A 23,875-nucleotide genomic window follows, 5' to 3' on the forward strand; every position below is an offset into this window, starting at 1 on the left:
CCTCACCATATACTCAGCAACTCGGTTTCATTTTATTTCAGTCCAGTTCCCAAACTGCGATATTATTATTTTTTTTACACTCAAGACACAGCCATGCACAAGTCAAAGTTCAAAAAGTCCATTGCTTCAACCACAATGAAAAATAGTTTATCCAAAACCTTGTTTCCCCATCGCGCTTTTTGTCCTTTCTCAAGGGCAGGGTGTAGCCTGCTGAGCAACGCCAGATGGATCAGCACTTTTACAAAGCTTGACAATAATAATAAGAGTAGTAATAATGATAATAATTTAAAAAGTAGCATTTTTTGTCTTTGTTCCATTCTGTTGATACACATTAATAGAGGAATTTTCACACCACGTGTACGGATTTGACACATTCAGAAGATAGGAATGAACAAGGGCAACCACAAAAATCCTCCCTTTGTGCTCACAGTCCACACCTGTACATGGGCTTTACGTCTACACAGGCGAGCCACACCCACCGCATCCATACACACTCATCAGTTCGTTGTCCAATCGGGACTAAAATGGGGAGCCCCCAGAGCGCAGAGGGTGGACCTGTTCTTTTGTTCCTTTTTTTGCAGAGTGCAAGACACTAACCGATACATATAGAGCAACCTAAAATGTCACATTTTAAGTTACATAAATTAAAAAAAATGTAGTTTGCGTGAGTATAGAAGGTGGTCCCCTCTGATATATTTACATACATACATACTGTACAGACAGCTGATAACTACACACCCCTGCTCAAAAACTAGGAAAAATGAAGAACACATTTACATCACATCAATGGAATAGTGGGTTACCCATTATTTGTAGAAAAAAGTTTTGTTATGATTCCACTTGGTGTGGATTTCTGCGTCACAAAAACGCAGCATTTTGGCAGGGGTGTGTGGACCTTTTATATCCACTGCACATATCGCAACAATCTACACTTATTTGAATGAGACACAGTGTTTCGATGGTTGTTTTACATGCACGACTTGATTCATATTACTCCATCTTGTGGACTGTTGCTATACAGTGGAGATAAAAAAATGCGGGTGAGCGGCTACCTAGCACCCTGGGTCACGCTGGAGGATTGGACTGGTGAAGATTGAGGTAGCCTGCGCACACTCGTTCGCACGCTCAAAGCAATGCAGTAAGGTAAATGGGCCTTGTTCTTCCATTCCCCTCTGAAGACCACGCAATAAAGATAGTACATACTGTTGATCAATACAAACCAGTAGTTTATATATATGTCTTTATGTTGAGAAAGTAATATAGTAATGTTAATTCGACACACATCGAGGGACATCAGAACTGATCTGGTATAATGCTGCAAAAGCCAGATTGTTGGTATTTAAATCAAACAACAGTCATGAATATTCTACAATGATCCTGCATCATGTGGGGATTGTTCGCATTCAGATGCGCGGTAAAATTGATGCTTTTTTCATTATTTGCAGTTTTTTTGTACCCATTCTGTACAATGTAAAATTACATTTTAAAATGATTTTCCAGTCCGGTAGTATTTTAGTATTCATTTTAAGTGGTATTAAATCTATGTACACTACATTGACTAGAAATATTGAATAAAAATCCTATAATTGAAAGATACATGTACAACTGTTAAAAGATGTTTTACGGTCATTATGGAAATATGATAAATATTAAATGAGAAATAGAATTTGGAATGTACATGCAAATTTGTGGCGAAAAAGAGCTTTGCAATAAATATGAATATTAATACAAGTACAAACGCTCATGTTTGATTCAGGTTAAGGTTAAACGCATCCGTACCTTATTTTTGCTTATTTGATTTGAGATGGCATAAGATTGGGGCAAAAGAGTTGATGTTGATTACATAAGAGCAAAAGTGGAGCAAGATCAATCAAGAAAAGTCAAATCAAACTTTGGTCACATTATAATTTAAGCATGGCTTTCCCCTTCTACCTGCACGTTTAAACACAAAGAAACATCACTCTTCTCCAGTCACACGAGTACAGTTAGGGTCTAAAAATGACTCTTGGACAGGTCACAATAGGCTTGGGGTGTGAACTATTCTCCACGCTGATGTCACAGATTGAAGAGGAAACTCTAACAAAAGCTTGTCCTCTTTTTTTTGGTTTAGAAGTAGTTGTTCCACCCACAGAAAATAAAAAGAGATGTGCACATACGCACACACACACACTAGTAATGGACTGCTCTTCATGTACAGTGCTTGAGTCGTAAACAAAAGGGTCTTTTTTAGCAGCATGGTGCCCAGGCGCAGCAAGGCCACCATATCGCGCTGTAGGTATGGGAGGGCTGAGGACGTCAGTGTTCGGGTGAAGGCGATTGAGAAGAGAGTCACAGAGCTCTGCCCAGAGCCACAAGATCTTTTGCACCCTCATGAATGCACCCCTAAAAGGCAGGGCTCTGGCCTTGGATGGGGGCAGAGGGCGCACCCTAGCGGCTACTGTTCTTTATGGCTTCCTTGGCAGCTACAATCAGAGGCGTCAGGCTGGACAGAGGCTTGGCCAGTTTGAGGAACGAATGCTGGACACAAGGGGAAAAAACACCCATTGTAAACATGCATGTATGCATTAATGTATTATTTAGAATATCAAGATGAGGAGAGCAGACAATCGCGTGCTGATGTTTTAGTGAGGTCCTTGTCCCCTCGGATATACATTCAATAGGGTTACTTTTAACTCATTGGCTGCCATTGATAGTGAACAATGAACCATAATTGCTCTGAAAACTCAGGCTGGTTACATGAACACACTGAATACTACCACTTACATACTAAGAAAACGCATCAACATCCTTCGTAGTGTACTATTGGCTTTAATCAGTGGCGGGCCGTCAGGGCCTTCAAGGCCTTCTCTGCTGGCCTACGAAATATCTGAATCATATATCACATTTTGTCCATCAATACTTATTAAATAATTCCAAATTGTCTGTTAGCTTCCTTTCATTGCTTTCCCCCCGGTTGCACTGCTTCCAGATGTGTGTTTTCATATTGAATCATTTAACCAATCACATTTCAGCCATTATTTGTTGCCAGGGTCGGAAATCTGCCTCAAGGCCTTCACAATCAGTTCTACAGGCTCTGCTGCATTAAACAAGCATCGATAAGAATGTTGCGTTAACCAATCAGATTTCGAGTTGGCAACACCACAATGCCTTGTCGCAGGCGTAGGGATACGTCATTGCCTTCTCACAGGCGTAGGGATACGTCATCGCTTTCACCAACTATGATTGGCTAGTGATTAGCCAGAGCTACCAAACTGTATGTGGTACGAGCTGCACAAGCAAATATATTGTTGTGTTGATTTAAAGCCATTTTCAAGACGGACTATGCCAGAAATACGACAGGACAGGCTCGACTTTCAGCATTAGCTTCGATGGCGATAGAAAAGAAGGAAGAAAGAAAGGAGGATGGATATTGTGTACAGTTAAAAAGGATTTTTGGTGAGTAAAATATGGCTATATTACTAAATAATATTTCAATTGTGGGCCCGGTTCTGATACCTGAAAAGCTCCAGTGTTTGTATTTAAGCTCCAGTGTTTGTATTTAATCACTAAATGCTGCAAGAAAGTGGATTTTACCCAATTTTAGTGCAAATAAACATCAAAACAGCCAAATCATCTATGTTATATAGTGTCAACCCTACACTAAATAGGCATGGTGTCTGTGTCCTTCCCTCCTATCTACCATAGATGAGTTTTCTCGCTGGCTTTTACCTGAAGCAGTTCCTTAGCGGAACCTCTGCGGTCCACATCCATCTCGAGGCAACGATTGAGGAAGTCTCTGAAAATGGACGACAGTCTTTCTGGGTTCTGGAGCTCGGGCGTCCCGTTAGTAGCTATCAGATACAAGGCCTGTCAAAAGAGAGCAAGCAGACACAAAAATGTGAATATTTCATCTCCTTGCCATCGGGAGGCAATTGCTTTCTTACCCTGAGAGGATTCTCATTCAGATATGGAGGTTCTCCTTCCACCATTTCAATGGCCATGATTCCCAGAGACCAGATGTCCACTTTTGGCCCGTAAGCCTTGCGGGTCACCACCTCCGGTGCCATCCAGTAGGGTGTTCCCACCATGGTGCTGCGCTTGTTTTGCTCTGGGGTTATCTGGGCGCAGAACCCAAAATCGGCTGTAGAGGGAGACCAAAGAAAACGCAATCACAAAACAGAATTATTGCCCTTTCTTTGGCAAATGACTAGTTTGAAAAAAACACTGTATCTTACTGAGCTTGACGGATCCATCCATTCCTAAAAGGATGTTGTCACTTTTTATGTCTCTGTGGATCACTTGGTTAGAGTGTAGGAAATCCAGTGCTTGTAGACACTTGAAAAGAATACATTTACTATACATTAGAAATGATAAATAACCGCATCAAACAGTTGTGCTGCCAGGTCAATATCAGAAAGAAGCGTTTACATCTACAAATTGCAATTTTTATCCACAACATTCCATTCTCTCCAGTGTAACCTAACGTATATACTAGAAATGGGGCTGTTTCTTTAAATTTGTTTCCCTTTTTTCTCTCAAAATAAAGGTCGTGTCCACGGGGCCCGTTGGGTGTAGGTGTTGCAGCTGAGTCTTCAGCTGTGTTTCTCACCTCTCTGCAAACTGCTGCAATCTGGCCTTCATCCATGCAGGTCTCAGTCACGACATCGGTCAAAGAGCCACCGGCTAAGTACTCCATCACTACCCAGAGCTCATCTCCTACCAAGTAACTATAAAAAAAGAAAGAAAAACACTCATTGTTACATAAATTCCCTAAACAGAAGAAACAATTTCAAAGATTATTTCATGCCTGTCCATGCTCTTTATTCCCCACCAGTTTATAACTAAGGTTGATCACCATAAAAACAATGAGGAAAAACTACAACCCAGGGAATCAATTCTGTTGGTACCTCACTATATTATTGCCAATCATTCTAATAAAGTCTAAAATAAAGGCTCTAAATATAATAAACAGACCTGTCCAGGTAATTGACTATATTGGAATTTTTGTTTTCCCTCATCACCAAGATCTCATTGATAATTAGCTCCTTCTTGGGTTGCTGTTGTAGGTTCATCTGCTTGATGGCCACCTGAGGACAGGGAAAACACCATTATTTCGTTCAGGACAATGAATTAAGGATGGGAATAATTAGAACTGAATCTTCACTTACTTCTTGGCCGGTTGCTATGTCGATGGCGGTATACACTGTGCCAGAAGCGCTGGAGATGGAAAAATAAAAATCAATGAGATGCATACTTATTATTATTCATATACTAGATTTCAAAGTGGCGGCCCGGCGACTTGAGTGGTTAGCATGTCAGCCTCACAGCTCTGGAGTCCTAGGTTTAAAAAATCCAGGTCGGTCCACCTGTGTGGAGTTTGCATGTCCTCCCCGAGCCTGCGTGGGTTTTCTCTGGTTACTCCGGTTTTGTCCCACATTCCAAAAAGATGTATGGTAGGCTGATTGGACAATCTAAATTGGCCCTAGGTATGGGTTTGAGTGTGAATGGTTGTCTGTCTACTTCTGCCCTGCGATCGGCTGCCCACCGATACAGGGTGCTGTCCCCCGCCTCTGGCCCAAAGTCAGCTGGGATAGGCTCCAGCACCCCCCGCGACCCGAGTGAGGATAAAGCGGTTCAGAAAATGAATGAATGAATATATTCAAAGTTACATAAAAATGATTGAATACAAATAGAAAGGAGGAGTAAACCATGATTTGGATTAGACTGACTGAAATTGAATGACTAAATTTGAAGGAAATTTAATTTTTAAAAAGCCACATGACAGTAATCCAGACTAGACAAAAAAATAAATAAATTTCTAGAGTCCTGAACAAAAATGACTGATTACGTCACTTTAGATGTTTAATAAAACCAAGTTTGGAGAACAATACACATGAACACGTGGATGTCGATACCATGTAAGGAGTGTTATATAAATTCCGATTTAATATATTTAATTTAAACTGACATGGGCTCCAAGTTTCTACTGACACACACACTTACCCTTGTCCTATTTTCTCAAAGCGTGTGTACTTCTTTTTGGGATCCCCCACACTGACGATGCTCCCTGAGTCAGAGACAAAACATACATAATGATTGTGCGTGTCTTGGCTTTCTCTATGTATGTGGGTGCACAAACGCTTAACTAAAATAGTATCAATGCATGGCAGAGATGTTTTGCTTCCGAAGGCACCTAAATTTAGACAATAAGCTAAAACATTTTTGCAGAACAACTTGATCTGGCAAGCTTGGTAAGTGAATCCATGTAAAAACTCATACATTCACTCGTGTGGAATGGCATTTATTATTTGACAGTCGCATGTGTTGCCCTCGAAAAGAATCAGCGTGTTTTGGGGCAATTGACTGGGATAAATGTCCAATCAACATTGGTGCATGTTGATTGGGTGTTTTTAAAATAGATTTTCAACTTGCTGATGATTCTCTTCATATAGGTGGAATTTCATCATGTAAGTTTAGCCCCCCCAAACTTTATCATTTAAGTTAGTGCACACATTTCATCACCTTAACTGTGATAACTTTATAACATTAGTTATGAATGCTCAAAATAAGTTACTAATGAAAGCGTGATCATTTCAGTTGTGTTTACTCAAAATCATAAATTAGCACCTCTTGGGAAGTTTTCATTTTTTATAGTGTATAGGACATGTGTCAAAGTGGCGGCCTAGGGGCCAAATCTGGCCCGCTGCATCATTTTGTATGGCCCGGGAAAGTAAATCATGAGTGCCGACTTCCTGTTTTAGGATCAAATTAAAATGAAGAGTATAGATGTATATTAAATTTACTGATTTTCCCCCTTTTAAATCAATAATTGTAATTTTTTAATCATTTTTTTCTGTGTTTTTAGTTCAAAAATCATTTTGTAAAATGTAAAAATATATTTTAAAAAAGCTAAAATAAACATTGTTTTAGATCTATAAAAACTGAATAGTCAGGGCTTTTAATCCAGTTCTTTTAATCCATTTATTAAAAAAATAATCTAAATATTATATCTAAAATGGTCCGGCCCACGTGAAATCAAGTTGACGTTAAACCCCAGTCTGACACCCCTGGTGTATAGGATCTTAATATTATGTAATGTTTTATGAAGATGGACAGTGATTTGTCAAGATGCTGATATAGATACATACTGAGTCTCTCCAAGATCTCTTCATCTGTCATTTTAGACTTTTTCCTCTGGCGGTCAGTGTGTCGATACATTGTGCTCGATGTGTTGTCGGGCTGGACCTGGGACACTGGTGGCGTTACAACCTCTTTAATGGGAGTCGGAGGCTTAGGCGGGTCCATGACTGAGCGTGTGTAGATCTGCGAGTGGACGTGAAAAGATGGAGCTCTTAAAACCATTCCACACTCAATCAATCAACAAAAAACGCACAGATTTGGTATGCTCGGGTCGAGGCGCGATGACCGGGGGCATTTCGTCATCATCGTCCTCCTCCTCTTCTTCTTCGTCGTCCTCCTCATCCTCCTCCTCCTCGTCTTCCTCTTCTGACACAGGTGGAGCGATCGGGGGTTCCGATGTGGATGTTTTGGCACCCTGCTGGATGGAAAAACATGTATAATACCACACCTCGTTCCAAAACTGTAACACCGAGAGATGTGCCATGTGTTGGTTAGAAATCACTTTATGAACCTAAATCCTGAAAATGAGAGATGTTTCATGTTAATAAACATGACACAGCACAATTGCCGACAACAAATGTGCAAATAGGGCAGAAGAGTGTTAGCATTCAAGTGAGAGTTAAGGAGAAAGGTGCCCTTTTATGAGCGCTAAGGGGGTTAGGTTCTGTGTGCCAAGAACCAACAATGAGAGTGCACTTTTTATTAGCGGCACACTGTAGTATTTGAGTATGAAAAGTGGATCAAACATGCTGCAACATTGCAGAAAATTGCAATGACCCGAAGACATCCTCTTAAGCATGAGACCTTCCACCGAGTGGTAAGACTAAATTTTGTCTTGATTTATTATACCCAGGCTAATCTTAAATATTTGTTTCCCACCCCCACAGGGCAGTCGTCCTTGGCTTACTTTCCTCTTATGGAATGGAAACATCCATTTCCACTCTCCACATGCATAAACGAAGCAGCAGAGCTTAGCATTGGTGATTAAACAAAAGGGAAAAACCAAGTCCTTCGTTCACAACCGCTCCGAGAAGGATTGGTTCGAAAGTTGGAGTGCACAAACAAGAGTCTGGATGCCTGCAAGTCGTCAAATGTGTTATTTTCCACTCTTTATTTTGGAAAAAGCCATGCGGTTATGACGTCAATGGTGGTGAGGTTACAAGGGAGATTTCTCAATCAGTTTGGAAAAAACATGAGCTGCAGCACATGCAGTTTTAAAGTATTCCCAACCCTGCATGACATGCGCTCCAGCCTTACACACCGACAACAATTTAGGAAATTGTTTTGGTCGGCAATAGTCAGCAGGTCAACACAGAGAGCAATGATGCCTCAGAAACAAACAAAATAATCTCTACTGAACTACTTTATAAACGCCGCTGGCTCAAATTTAGATAAAAATGATTGGACTTGGAAGCCAATGCAGAGATGTGCAGTAATAATATGGAGGAGTTACCTTGTCAAATAATGCGCTGCAGGTTCTAAGGCTGACAGGAGGCCCAGATGACAGCAGTCGGTTCTGAATATGAAGGTTGAAAATGGGAGGATTTACTTAAAACAAGCCCAGATATTGTTGAAGTGGGGAGGGGGAGGGCAAAGGTGGTCGCGACTCGCGCAAGTCGGGTTCATAAAACTGGGCTCCCAATGCTGAGTTTGAAATGCTGAATACACAAATGTGTTCTATTCAAAATGAAGTAAAAGATATATTTTGTGTGGTCAAGATAAATGTTTCGATCAGTGTTGAGTGTCTATTCAAGAGGCAGATACACAATGACAACAATAATTAATTCTTTTTTTTTTCATTCATTTTCCATACAGCGCGTCCTCGAAAGTGTTGCGGGGGTTGCTGGAGCCTAATTCAGCTGACTGAGGGTAAAAGGCAGACTACACCCTAGAATGGCCGCCAGTCAGCCGTTGGGCACACAGAAGGACCATACGCACTCACAATCATACCGTCACCAGCGGGAATCGGACCTTTACACCACGAGGCGGCACAATGACAACAATTTAAAAACCAAACTAGACTATACTTGAACTGATAGGGCCCTCTGCTTTACTTTTTGAGAGTTTGGCCTTCTAGACCAGCGGTCACAAACCGGTCCTTAAAGGGCCGCCGGGGACGCAGGTTTTCTTTCAAACCCAACAAGCGGACACCTTTTGTAAGTGTAATCAGTTGATTGCAGACAGGGGCTACTTATTTTAGACGTGACCGGACATTTTGTCGACGGACAGTTCATCGCCGGACACTTCGTTGCCAGACAGTTCGTCGACCGGACATTTCGTCGGCGGACATTTCGTCGACGGACATTTCGTCGACGGACATTTCGTCAGCGGACAATTCGTAAGGTTAGTTAGTGGTTAGAATTAGGGTTAGGAGATAGTGGTTAAGGTTAGTGGTTAGAATTAGGGTTAGGGGATAGTGCTTAAGGTTAGTGGTTAGGATTAGGGTTAGGGGATAGTGGTTAAGGTTAGTGGTTAACGTTAGGGTTAGGGTTAACCTAACCTCAACCTTGCGAACGATTGTTTTTTGCATAAATAATTTGTTGAAAGCGATCAACCAGTTAATCTCTCTCTCTCAAAATTATAATCATGAGAGAGAGAGAGTTTTTACTTCAGATTTTTTAAAGGAACTTTGACATTAAATAAAAGGCAATAAATAAAACGAAAATTGTCCGGTCGACGATGTGTCTAGCGACGAAGTGTCCGGCTACGAATTGTCCAGTCGACGAACTGTCTGGGTACCATTTTAGAAGACCCCTCATTAGTTAAACTGTCGACACTTGTTCAGTTGAAACAAAGACCAGGATCCACTGTGGCCCTTTGAGACCACTGTTCTAGACGCAAGCTCCATCTATGTCACGAGTTCAGGGCAGCGTGCCGTCTGCTGGGCGAAAAACCAAGCCAAGAGTCTGAGACGCTTTCAAATACGCTCCCAAACGCAAGCGCTTCGGCTTCCTGTCGCCCAGGCTGGCCCTTCGCTGGCACTACCCAGGCAGGAGCCCTCGTATGATCCCAGCACATTTGGCCTGGAGCAACCAATCCCCCCCCCCCTTCGCCAGACACGGATTGCGCTTCTGCACCCGGGTGAGCGTGTGTGCAGCGAAAGGCATTAAAAGCGTAGATTACTCTGGTCCGCTCAGAATGAGGTCAGCCTAGTGGGAGTCCTCCTTGATGCAGTTGAGCCTTCACTGAAGCTCCACTATTGTTTGGATTTCAAAATCTAGTTAAGTAGATCGGAAAAATAAACTATGAGCAGCAGTTGCTCTCACAGCAGGATCAGTTTTTAGTGCAAAAATTGATGGGAGTGATTGCAAAGTTTTGGATAATACTGGGAACGTATCAAGAATGGAATGTGCAATTTTTGCCCATGAAAGAAAAGTGTGTGTCCTCATAGTGACTCCAATACTGTAATAGAGTTCAAACTTACCTTCTCATTAAAATAAAATAGGGTAAAACATACTTTTTCTCTTCTAACGCTTTGACTGCAATTGCTGCACGATCTAAAAATAATATAAAATCGTATCCCGTGTGAAAAACAACCTGTCAGGCTATCTAAATACTGCCATTCCAAAGTACTATTCATAACATTTAAAAATATGAAATAATATAAATAACTATAACTACAAAAGTAATAATAAACAACAACTCACCAGAGTGTTTGCTGCTATGTAACCGTGGGCGGACTTGTCTGAAACACAAAATGATGTTCTCATTAAAAATATATAATACAAGCCTACATTCCATAATTATTTTTGGAAATCTACAAATCAATTTAGAGCTCTGTACCTCCTGAAGTGAAGCTCATGTACTTCTGGTTGTTGACAGTCTCTTTGGAGTCGTAGAATTTGAGGACATCCAACACAGCTTGTGGGTTCTTCTTCTGCTCCAGCTTGGTGATGTTGGAGGTCTGGAGGAGGCGTGCCCATTGCTCCGGGATGCCCTGAAAGGAAGCAGGGATTAGAGGGCTCAAAAATTCCACACTTTGAAATTGTTATTATAACAAGTAAATGATCAATGCTACAGCTATCGATTATTTAAGTAATCAAATAATGTATTGAATAAACATTGTTTACATTGCACGACCATTTTATGAGATGTAAAACAGAGAAATGGGTTTTTAAGCAATAACATTATTTTGACCATTGCCGCCGAAATTGCACTTTCCAAAGACGCTTAAATGTGCACACAAAAAAATACGTGTTTCTTCAATCTCTACAGCACCTGTGTCAAAGTGGCGGCCCGGGGGCCAAATCTGGCCCGCCGCAGCATTTTGTGTGGCCCGGGAAAGTAAATCATGAGTGCCGACTTTCTGTTTTAGGATCAAATTAAAATGAAGAGTATAGATGTATATTAAATTTCCTGATTTTCCCCCTTTTAAATCAATAATTGTAATTTTTTAATCATTTTTTTCTGTGTTTTTAGTTCAAAAATCATTTTGTAAAATCTAAAATTATATTTTAAAAAAGCTAAAATAAACATTGTTTTAGATCTATTCTATAAAAAACTGAATATTCAGGGCTTTTAATCCAGTTCTTTTAATCCAATTATTAAAAAATCTAAATATTATATCTAAAATGGTCCGTCCCACATGAAATCGAGTTGACGTTAACAGCCCGCAAACCAACCCGAGTCTGACACCCCTGCTTTACAGAATAAAAACATTTTCACAATAGCATTAATGCAGTAATAAATGTATTAAACCGAAAAAAAAGTCTAAATTGAAAAACTACCTTAAAAAATGATCTCAGTACAGCAAAAAATAGTTTCTGAAAAATATGCCAATGTATAAAGAACAACCATTTATCGAGTTGCAGCTTCTTATGTCTGGTGTTTTTCGCAAAAAATACCCATGCAACCAGTTTCTTTTTTTACGCTTGTTGTGTCCTTATTAAATGTGACATTATTATTCACGTCATATAGCAAACATGATCATTTGTGCATCATTGAAGTTATTTACCAGGATATTCTTTTTTGTACATCAAACTGCAACACAAATATGGAGGAAAATGTCACATTTTGACAACAAAACAATTGGAGTTTATACCACTAATTAGTTTGATTGATATGTCAATTTGTCAATCAAATTGACCTAACTTGCATTCCAAAAGTTTGCTTGCTTAAATGCTATAAAATGGTAACTTGTTTTTGACAATTGTCTTTACAAGTTGTTCAAGCACATATTTTTACAAAAAAATCAGAGCATAACTTTTAAACTAAACTACTGCAAAAAGAAATATATTAGCTAAAAAAACTAAGATGTTAGACAAGATACGTATGGCACATTTACTTTTTCCACCAGTGATCAATAAAACTAAATGCAGCACTTAAAAAACTAAAAATTACAACAACACTTTAATTATACAAATCATCGAAGCAGCAAAATTAAAATCTGAGATTTTTTTTCTAATTGAATACTAAATAGAATTGATTAATCTTTGGAACAATATCTCTGCCAGCTCCTCTAAATTTAAATAGATTGGACGCCCACCGCCATCAATGACTGCCAATGAGTTTAATACAAACATAAAATTGTTCATGGTAAGCATTACGATTTTTCGTGCAGAAAAATATTATCAACTGTGCTTGAATGGAACTGAATGATGGGTGATGGTCTGTTTTCTATTCTTAATTTTCCATGCGCCAAGATACCTTCGGGCAACTGATGAAGTTAAACTTAGATTTTTTTCAAATCAAAAGTAACCACAGTGATCCAGTGTAACACCCAACAGTGTGCAGCTTGTGAAACAAACAAGCTCTTCCCTATTTCTAAAATGGACGATTAAGATTATGAAATTCGCACTGAAAATCAAACATTTCAAAAGCTGAGGGAAAAAAATCATTCCTATTGTAACTCTTAATTTAGTCATTTTGATTCAGCAAATAATCCCAAAACAAAAATGTACAAAAAAATTAAATTCCACTCCCTCCAAAAAATCTATTATAAGGGCAACAATTGGTGCCAGTTAAATAATACTTTCTACTACATAATAATAATTTTAAATAATACCTTCTACTACATAATAATATTACCGTATTTTCACGACTATAAGGCGCACATAACAGTCTTAAATTTTCTCCAATAGACAGGGCGCCTTATAATCCAGTGCGCTTTATATATGGACCAATACTAAAAATGTTATCACGATAAAATAAAATAAATGAGTCGATAGGGTACACCATCCTCTACAGCTCTCACAACTACGGCAAGCAGCCCCCGACTCTACTATTTTCCCGTAGAAAAAGTACTGCGCAGTGACTGCTGGGATATATAGTTCTTTTGTCAATACACCCAGTATGATGGCGAGCACACTAATTTGGTGCTCGCCGTCATTTCGGCTGTATTTACAAAAGAAATCCTGCCGCTAGATGTTGGCGTCAACAGAGCATTCAAAGATAGACTACGAACTATATATATATATATATATATATATATATATATATATATATATATATATATATATATATATATATATATATATAGATGAATATCGAACCGCAACATGAGATTATGGCTACGTGAGGCGTATGTCAAGCGACCGGCTGGCTTTTTTCACGGCTCGCCGTCACTTTTGATTTGCGACCAAGTCACGAAAATGAAATGATGACGTGAGTACATTGTAAAATGGCTAAATAAAGTACAACCGAACTCAGTTTTGCTTCCGTTGCCTTTTTAAAAACGTGTTTATAGCGTGTGGGTGTAGCTTGCATGTTTAAGCTGGTGTATGTTTTGCCATGCCTGGCTGCGTCTATAAAAACGGTGCGTCCTTTGTGTGTTTAAAATACAGAAATAGCACTCGTTACTGACACCGTGGCTAAAAATACGATGTGCTGTATCGTCGTGAAAATACGGTAAATAATTTCACAGTGATAATTTGGTATCAATTTAGAAAGCAGTGTTCAAAGAGTTAACTAAATAATTTTCAGAAATATTAACTTACTTATTACCTATCTATTTATGTCTAAAATGCCTTTCCCTGCATCCTCTGCATCCTCACCCTCTTGCTGCTGTGACAACGAAATTTCCCGAATACGGGATGAATAAAGTCATCCAATCCAATCCAAAGCTAGAGATATTTTGTAATTTAAGGTAACTTGTTAATGAAAGTGTGATGTCTCATAATGACCACTGTCAAATGGGTGATGAGTTCCTGTTTAATCGGGTCAAATTGCAACTCACAGTAAATTCTCCTGTCACTGCATCAAAGCCGACGTGGATAGTGTGTTCAAAGTCAGAAGGAAGTGATATCTCAGGACGCTCCTTTTCCTTCTTCTTGTTTGCTGAGCAAAATCACAAACAGGAGCCCATTCGTAATGCTTTCAAATGCAATGCATTAAACTTGTGTAGTAAAAACAAATAAAGCGGTGTTGAGCACGATGGCGCCACAGGCCGAAGAAAACTCACTTTTATCTCCTCCTTGGAAGATGGAGCGAAGACGCACTTTCTTAATTTTCTCTTCAGGAGCCATTGGAAGCGGTTTAGAGGCGGGATTCACAGATGAAGAGTCTCTGGAACTACTGTTCATTCTCAAGGGAGGGGCAGGTGGTTTCTCTTCAATATCGACACTATCAGACATCTTTAGCAGCACTCACAATGTCCTGGGAAGGAGAAAGATACGAATGTTCAACAACAAATTGTACACTATCATGTAAGGAGATGAATAAAAGACTTTGGAAACAAGTCCACAGTACTTCCTGTTTCCTGTGAATTGATATAAAATGGTGTTAAAGGTCCAGAGTAGTGGTACAGTACACAGTTCCTTTTCTGGTCAGCTGCTTTCTCGGGCAGCAAAATTGTGGAAATGTGACTGTCACAACTGACAGATCAGCCTACATGCAGATGCATGTAACAGCAAAGCGGACTCAGCTTTGGCCTATTTCAGATTTCCAACAGGACCTGGTTAACATGACTTCGACTGGGTGCACCCGCAAAGTTAGCTGAAATGCCGTATTTTTCGGACTATACATCGCACTAGCCAAAAAATGTGAAAAGAAAGGGGAAAAAATCATATATAAGTCAGACTGGAGTATAAATTGCATTTTTGGATGAATTTTATTTGAGAAAACCCCAAACAAAGAACACACGACATCTTGAAAGTCATTTAAAATGAAAAAATAATAATAGAAAAACAAAAATAAGGGCTAAAACAGTATATAAGTACAAAGTTTCAAAGAAAGTTAGAACTTTTTGGTAAGCTCTTTTCAATTGTTTTTATGAGTTACAGGCGATTCAACAGGTTCACCATGGCTACCTGTGAGGGGATAAGCCCACCCATCGCCAATGTTGAAATTATCAACACAATCATCTTGCAGTTAAGTGTAAAAATAACATGTTAAATGATATAATAATCAGTGAATAATTTCACACGAGTCGCAACCCAGCCAAACACCAACAGAACTGCAATTTATAGTCCGGAAAATACGGTACAGTGCCATCTGACAACGTGTGCTATCTTAAGACGTTCAACACTGGTGTATTTGTCTTCCACCCATCCCACTAGCATGTCAAACTCCTTCCCTGCCTCGCCCGGAGGCCAAGCCCATCATGTGATGTGCAGCACGAATGTCCCAGAAAAGCGGGCCAGTCATGTCGCCCCCTTCATAGAGACCTACATTGACAAACAATAGCCACCCCTGAGCTCTTACACAGTCCCGCACATCGCACAAGTGCTTTTGCAGTGAGTGACCTAAAACTATTTGAAATGGCTGTCCTTTTGGAATAGATGAAATGGATTTTGTGTCCTGTTTTCATCTTGCCAAAATAAATGCACCAAGCAGATGTTTACGAACCGTACTATAATGACAATGAGACTCAATTTTGTTGCTTTTGTTTATGTTTATCTTCATACTATAGCATCCCTTTTTATAAAGAAGTGTAACCTGCCCCAGTTTTGAACGTTTGAATTGGAATATTGTCATATAGAGTTGTTGAGCTGCAATTTTTTATTGTAAAGGTTATATTTATATTAAAGAATATTTGACCAGTCAGTCATTGTTATTGACAATGAGAACCATCTGAATTTTAAGACTGTTCATTCTTACTCCTGTGAAGTTCAGTCGATGTTGAAATTACAAAAATAATGTTCTGTTCTGGCCATGATTTGTTAACTGTTAACAGCTCATCTCATCTCATCTCATTTTCTGAACCGCTTTATCCTCATTAGGGTCACGGGGGGTGCTGGAGCCAATCCCAGCTGTCTCCGGGCCAGAGGCGGGGGATACCCTGAATCATTGGGGCCCGCACAGACCACAATGAATTGTCCAAAATAGCTTGGTAAAATGCAGAATTCCAAAGACATGAGGATTAGTTGACGCTCTGATTTATTACTAATTGATGAAATGTCTGTCAAGAAGTTTGGTGCAAATGCCGTGTCATCTCCAAGGGCAGTATGAAGGAGCTTTCAATGTTTGACTGTCTTCATCTTCCATGTGGCTGACTACTGCAAAATAGCATAATAGTGCCTTTAGAGTTCATATGACATTTTTTCATTAATGCACACAGAAGTGAGAGAGGTCTGCTATTAATGAAATGTTGAGATCATGAATGTATTTTTAGAAATACATTTTCCAATTGGGTCCCTGATCGTGTTTGCTCTTTAAAACGGCATGACGACAACAAAACTTCAAAAGCCAGACAATTATACTTACATTCCTATCAAAGCATTTCTCTTTGATGACAACACCGTTGCGCCACGGCTTCCCTTTAATGACAACTGCAACTCGGGTGCGATCAATGGGGATCACTGTTTGGTCACCATTTATACAGGGAAAATTGATCAATTGTAGCCACACCACATAATGAACTCAACTGACATGTGTGACCCTCATATATAACTCATCTTCTATCAAACATCACATCTATCTTTGTGACACATGGAGATAAAAAAAAAACGCATGCTCAAAAAATAAAAGTCGTCTTACCCTACTATATACTAATATTCCCTAAAAATAACTAATTGCTTGTTGCAAAAATATAAAAAAAGGACTCTGATCACACAGCAACTTGCATTCAAATTGCTGCTCATAACGCTCAAACTGAGGAAACTTAAACAAAATTGGTTCAGTTAAAACGGATTTAACATTTTTGATTAATTAACTCTGGCTACTATTGACAGCAACTGACTGGAACATGAGCATTCAATACTACCATCCCAGTTAAAATAGATTTGATGACTATCTCTATCTGTCTATGGTAGTGAATGAATTAATCAACGATTTAACATATACCTATAACAGAGCAATAACATTGGAATTATAGCTGATTGCTCTATTAGGGTGGATAGTAGAAAAGAGGTTCTAAAACAAAACACCCTTATCATCATACAAATTGAATGAAATGCATATCAAAACATACACATTTTTTATTTTTTTTAACGACTGCAACAGCCAGGAACCAACAAATAAACTTGTGTCAAATTTTGGTTCCAAAAAAAACCACAAACACAAGAATGGATGGATATAAATACATTAGAAATGTATGTATTTATGGTTGTTCGTCTACTTGTGCCCAGTGATTGGCTGGGAACCAATTCAGGGTGACTCCCACTTGCTGCCTATTGTTGGCTAGCCTAGGCTCCAGCACCCCACCCTTGCGAGGATAAGCGGAACTAAAAATGAATGTACTCATTACTAAAAAAAATTCAGACATTAGCGTACATCCCTATATTTATCCTGCAAACAGTGCCTGATCAAAAACCGACAAATGAGCAAGAGCTTGTCTTAAAACACAGTGATTTTCCAGATTGCATCAAAGGCTGTAGCATTAACACTTAATTTGCATGGTCTTTTGAAAATAAATTCAAGTAAACAATGTCAAAAATTGTGCTGTATCGTTAATTTGAAAGATCAGAATGTATTTTAAAAATAAAACTATGATAGACACTCAGACAGAGGGGATGTTTCCCCAGATCCCTTTTGAAATATTCATCTCACTATGAGGAGTGGGCCTTTCAAACATTAATGCTAAAATTGAACTGCTAACACAGGAAGCGACTCTAATCTTGAATCCATGGCAACCCGGTAATGGCCTCACAAAAAACGTGTGAGCATAGAGGAGGCGGCTTTGAGTGTAAACCCGCTGCTTTGTGGCCAGGCTTGTGACATACTTCTTCGTCTTTATTAATTATGGTGATTGCATGCATTTAATGAACATCTACAGAGAGAGATAGAGTGCTTAATGAATTGGTGAATCATTGGAGGACTATGGATTATGTCAAACGTATTTAAATGTATCAATATGATTTATAATACATGAAATAAAAGGTAAAAAAGCAATAGTCAAAAAGTCATTCTTATCTTAATTGTTTATGGTAGAAGAATTTTTAAAAAATGTGTATGGTCAATAGGTGCTGATGTTGCCTATGCCTTGGAGAAAGTCTTAATTGTGTGGTCATAAAAAGCTTATATTCATTCATAATCTGCCAACTAGAGCATGATTCAACAATATCAAAGGCTAAGTTAAATGCATTCAATGACCAAATGCACTTCTACTTAAATGTCCATTCAGCCTGACCCTTGACAGCCCACTGCATTCTGAGGAATTCTATTTTTGCAAACTGCTTAAGGGGAGATTCTTTTTTACCCCAAGATGAACTTGTAACAAGTAGCCCGTCTATCTTCCAAACTTTTATTTGCCTGTAGCACAATACACTAAAATCTCTAATCAGTTAGCAGGGATCTATTATTATTAGTCCCTAGCCAAATGCACTTTTCCTGGGTTGCCTCTTAATCATTTGATAGTCAAGTTTCATCGTCAATGTGCAAGCAAATACAACTTTATTGTATTTACATCACCTCAAATTAGAAAATGTGGTTCATCAGAACAGGTTATGTTAATTCAGCGAAAAGCTAAGCCTTTTTCATCCCTTATTTAAATCAAATATGTCAATGTTTGAGTTACCAGGACTTCAATATTGCCTGACTGTGTGTTTAACTATACAGTTGATTGGTTCAGACTAATTAAGGAATAAAGCTCCATTTACATACAAAACAAACAGGAAAAAAACAGTTTACTTCAACCGCCAGACTAATTTATTCCCCATCAAACCCTCAACTTCCCTAAATCTCCCAGATGGGGAGGTAATGAGAGCCCAGACTGTCTGCCATGTAATATTTAGTTGTGTCCCGCTATATCGTATTCTCACGTGCAAGAACCGGTGCATACACAGAAACGCAAATTCAACATGGCATGTGATCAAAATACTGAAATTCAAATGTTCTCATCAACCATATGACGCATTCCCCCTTTTTAAGAGTGTCTTGTCAACAGCATAAATACAAAATGAAAAGGTTGAAAGTAATCAAATAAACTCTCATAACTCTTCTTTTGAATAAACAGCAATTCCTCCTTCAAGGGAGGATATTCTATCATTATATTTTTATTTGACAGGCACTTCCTTACAATCATGCGGAATCAATGTGCGTTGGTGATGGTTGCGTCATTGGTTTGGGACACAGAAGAACAACAGACAGAGAGTGACACAATAAAATTACAACAGACATCGATGAAACACACGAGGGGAGAAAATTAGTGTGTTTGTGCAGCAAAGCCAGAAGCATAAATAGAGCTAATTAATTCTAGCGAGTTTACACTTTGGGATAGACAGTATATTTGTAACCTACATTTGTATCATAGTAGTAATCGCCCAAAGGCAGTGTTGGGTTTGTGTGTTTCTGCACGCATTCAAGGAACAGACAACTGAAAAATATCTGTTATAGCTGTTTCACAATTAAGGAATTTTAGATACTTCATTGAGTTTACTGTAAAAAGACATCTCATGATGAAATAGTGCAGTATTACACCATCATTAATAATTACTCACTGTGTAAACGAAATGTGAACCTGTTGTCTAGGTCACCACCATCTGAAAATCTTTTAATTTATAACTATGTTGCCTATATTAACAATAGTCATTCTAATCGAAGTTTTATCAGCAGGAATCACATAAACCTCCAAAATTATTCCTAAATCTATTTTTTCACACTGTAACCTAATGTTGCCAAAAGTTGATGTCTACGGACACTGAACAAGTTCGAGTGATGCAAAACTAAGTAATGTAATGTTTTCAAATGCATAATTTTGTGACTTTTCTCCAAATATTACTTAAATCTCCTAATATGTAAAAAAATGTTGTGCTCAAAAGTTGATTAAACCAAACAACTTCCGGGTCATGTTGTAGAAAAATAAGCAACAAAATGACTCACAATTAGACTCTTGTAGTAATACTATAATGTATAATTTAACGTTCATCATATTTTGATTTTAACCTTGTAATAGTTCAATTTTAATCTCGTTATGATCATAATTATTTTTCTCTCTGTATATTACATTGTTTGACTTCTTGCAAATTTCCACGGCACAGTGGTTTGGAACCACTGGTCAAGGTAGACTTTTAATATGAAACACCTTAGTAAGATTATATTAAATTGTGCAGGTACACCCAATGCTATAACTGGAGAAGAGTGTACAATCAAGAATTATTACATTGAATCTTTTTAAACTTGATATTTCATGAGTGCCATACTGCCTTTTGAGCTAGCAAGCGATTTAACAGAAACCACACAATAGCTGCACCTCCCTACAGCTGAGAAAATAAACAGAACTCATTGGAGATGAAGCAACAGTATGTGTTCTTCCCTTTGACCTGCATTGCAGAGCTTGAATCATCAAACCAGCTCACCAAAACGTTTTGGGGGATTTAAGAGCAGTTAAATACTTCAGCTGGAACACAGAGTGTGTGCAGCTCTCATCCACTGCAAGTCAAATCCAGAGCTGGGCCAAATGTGAGTTTTACAACATTGAGTAAACCCATATGTGAGTATGTTCTTCTGTGAATTCTAAAATACTGTTCTTTTGCACTTGAGACATGCAAGTTCAGCCAACACCTCCACAAACGCCTGACCTAGTGAAACGTGCTAATCTCTTAAACCTCTTCCTAGCCTGCAGCATTTCATCCTTATATTCGACATCTTCTGAGTCACTTTACAGTAAAGGGTGTAGCGTCTCTGACTTTCTGGAATCTGCCTGCCAAGACAACCCTCTGAAACCTCCTTAAAATCAAATCTACTGTTGGAGTATGATACATCGGAACGAAAAAAGGATTATCACGAATCAAGAGAGAAACAAATAAGCGAACATTAATGCATTCAGACAGGCAACTGCATTGTAAGAAGCAACAGTCATCAAGTAGGGAGATTACGTCTGAAGCCGTGTCAATGTGTCAGTGTGTGAGTGTGTCCCTCCATCCATCTCGCATTTACTCCCCCTACCCAACATGAACAAAATGGCCAGATGGCTTCCAATCCCACATGCTAATCCACAACACACACACACACACTGCAGTCCTGACACACCTAACCACAATTCTCTGCTGGAGGCAGTTAGACCCTAAAACAAACACACACCCACATAACTTTTGCATTAATAAAAGGGACGAAAGACCCTAAAGGTAAGTTAACTGGATAAAATGCTATTCAGCAGCAAGTCGCACCCGAACTCCAACAGATGGGGGCCTCCTTGCGCATGTATCATATTTCAGAGAGTCCACTTTAAGTGGGCTGCAGGCCAAGACGATGTTCTGCTGCTTTTGTTAGTCAAGGCGAGGTAAGAGAGGCTGCATGTGTTGGGTTACATTTGCCATAATGGAAAACATAAGGAGGCTCTGAAAAAAAGGGGAGGTAAAATAGGCCATCATAAAATCATTTTCTTTTCTTTTGTTTTTCGGGGAAAAGCAAACAATCCCAAACAGTCCTAATTAGGATCCACACCAAAGTGTAAACATTTCGGGATACCCAGCAAATGCAAACAAAAGTAAAAACAAAACTATATTTATCTGAACCTACTTAAACACTTAAAGTTGTTTGGCAGCTACAGCCTTGATAATGAATGAAATTCAAGCATCATAACTTGTTTATTGCCGCTCACCTGCGTACTTACATTTGTTGACTATACAAACAGCACGGTGCAGTTTCACCGTTTTTTCCAGTAACATTGAATCTACGTATACAAACATTGTGGGAATGGGCCATTCTACCTACTTGTTTTCAGCTATGAAATTTTCATGAGTTGCTTGTGACCTTCTGATATAATTTGAATACAGTGAATTTATTGCAGTTGTCAGTCCGATCCAAAGAGACGTTCCTGTGCAGATGAAGGTGTGAGGACGAAAGGAACATGTTATCTTCTAACCAGGAGGAAACACATGCTAACACAAAAAGAATAAAAGAAAATAGGATATTACAACACTGATGTGCCCACTGAAAAAATAGGCCAAGGAAATAAGGCTGTGAAATAGAACCATATACTGAATAATATTAATTGACAGCCGACCAGTGTTTGCAGGGAGTAACACCTTCTGTAACCCATCCCCCAATTCTCCTTCCTATCATCACACCCTTCCTTCCATCACCGAGTTGACTCCCTAAAATCTGCCAATGGCATGACAGACATAAGACAGGTTTCCCAGCAAGCTTTGCGCCTCACAGATCCCAGGGAGGAATCCCCCGCCCCAGAGATCCATCTCTCCCTTTCAATCGGACAGCGTCCGTATCCCACCTGTCCGATCACCCTCCACCAACAGGCTGATGGACAATCCCAGGAATAGCGGCTCAGCCCCCGCCCCCATTTCCACTCCCAAAGTCATCAGGTGACCAAATGTTGTATATCTGCTTGTCAATGGAACCGCCATGAAACTGCTGTATACGTCCATGTCAGCTAGCAGACGGCGGCACGTCCTGAGGATGTGTTTGTGATTACCAAACACCGACCACCCTCCTCACCCACCACCCCAAAATAGACATTTTCCCCTCCTACATCATCCTTTGTAGGAAAGTCTCCAGGGATGCACCGCAGAGGTAACAAAAGAGCATCCCTGAGGATATGAAGCATCCGCACAGAAAGCTCTCATCCATCCAACAGATGCAAGATTGGAGCTAAAATAGCAAGGCTTCTTTATATTCCCGGTTTCTGATGTAGCAACTGCAGCTGCTTCTGGCCTACACAAACGCCACCATTGATTACATAGAAACACCTCCCCATCACTAATTTGCGAGGGGGTGCATGCACTACGTGCAATTGATGAGATGCAGAGGAGAGGAGGTGGGGGCGCAGATACTAATGACACAGATGATATATTTAAAGAAAAAAAATCAGAATACGTCAAGCCCATCAGAACGAATGCAGTCGCATCAAGCATCTTTATCTGGGCCCAATGCAGAGCGGAAGACGGGGAAAGGGGCTACAAAGCACCCCGACACATCTCTACAGCCTCCCCCTCCCTCCCGTCCGCCCGTCGTTCTGCCTCCCACTCTCAAACATCCCCATAATGCGAACCCGGAGAGGGATTACCTGAAAAATATGATCACATTCTCTCGCTCCGCGTGTCGCCAATGAGCCATCACCTGTGGTAGAACCATCGTCTTCCGTCTCGTTCCCAGTGACAGTTTACGGCAGGGTTGCCATTCTCTTGTCAGACCAGTTTCTGACCCTAATAGCAGGCTTGTTCGGTAGGCTGGCTGGATGCTTCACTGGCTGATCGCTGTTCCCTAGCTTGTGACGTCATCCACTCTGCTTCTCTCATTGGCCGAAATGGTGAATATTAATGAGGGCAGCAGGTCTGAAGGAGGAGCCATCAGAGTTTCACGTTGTTGCTTTTCTGTTTGACAGACCAAACCTGCTGAGTGAGAAGGTGGTAGGACATGACACAATCATCACGTTCTAGTCACTCGACCCCATTTTTTGAACCGCTGATTCTCACCAGGGTCG

The 23,875-nt window shown here is 39.6% G+C and overlaps 1 protein-coding gene across 7 annotated transcripts; it reads right to left on the minus strand.

Annotated features, from left to right (window-relative positions):
* Positions 1–10: 10 nt before the first annotated feature.
* On the minus strand, positions 11–23,650 carry LOC144067776 (serine/threonine-protein kinase PAK 3). 7 transcript variants are annotated; one of them, XM_077591715.1, is made up of 16 exons: positions 23,459–23,650; positions 14,519–14,712; positions 14,294–14,394; positions 10,903–11,056; positions 10,767–10,804; positions 8,573–8,635; positions 7,373–7,534; positions 7,128–7,302; positions 5,983–6,046; positions 5,148–5,196; positions 4,954–5,066; positions 4,589–4,706; positions 4,215–4,314; positions 3,924–4,120; positions 3,709–3,846; positions 11–2,517 (listed from the first exon to the last, which is right to left on the minus strand). In XM_077591715.1, the coding sequence occupies exons 2-16, from the start codon at positions 14,688–14,690 to the stop codon at positions 2,428–2,430; spliced, it is 1,734 nt and encodes a 577-aa protein (XP_077447841.1). In that variant the 5' UTR covers positions 14,691–14,712; positions 23,459–23,650; the 3' UTR covers positions 11–2,427. The 7 variants fall into 7 exon arrangements, with proteins under 7 accessions (XP_077447841.1, XP_077447838.1, XP_077447840.1 ...); XM_077591712.1 differs by having other exon boundaries at positions 5,983–6,052; XM_077591714.1 differs by having other exon boundaries at positions 7,373–7,537.
* Between the last annotated feature and the right edge of the window lie 225 nt (positions 23,651–23,875).

The sequence above is a fragment of the Stigmatopora argus genome, chromosome 22 (genome assembly GCF_051989625.1).
Source record: "Stigmatopora argus isolate UIUO_Sarg chromosome 22, RoL_Sarg_1.0, whole genome shotgun sequence".
In the NCBI taxonomy this organism is placed as follows: domain Eukaryota; kingdom Metazoa; phylum Chordata; class Actinopteri; order Syngnathiformes; family Syngnathidae; genus Stigmatopora; species Stigmatopora argus.

What these genes read in the sequence shown, in the direction of transcription:
- LOC144067776 (XM_077591711.1), bottom strand. Translation starts at nt 14,690, where the DNA reads ATGTCTGATAGTGTCGATATTGAAGAGAAACCACCTGCCCCTCCCTTG. An exon ending in CAGTGACAGGAGAATTTACT is followed by an intron (nt 11,057 to 14,293) that starts GTGAGTTGCAAT and finishes GCTTCCTTTCAG; the next exon opens with GGCATCCCGGAGCAATGGGC. An exon ending in ACATAGCAACCGGCCAAGAA is followed by an intron (nt 5,067 to 5,147) that starts GTAAGTGAAGAT and finishes CCCTGTCCTCAG; the next exon opens with GTGGCCATCAAGCAGATGAA.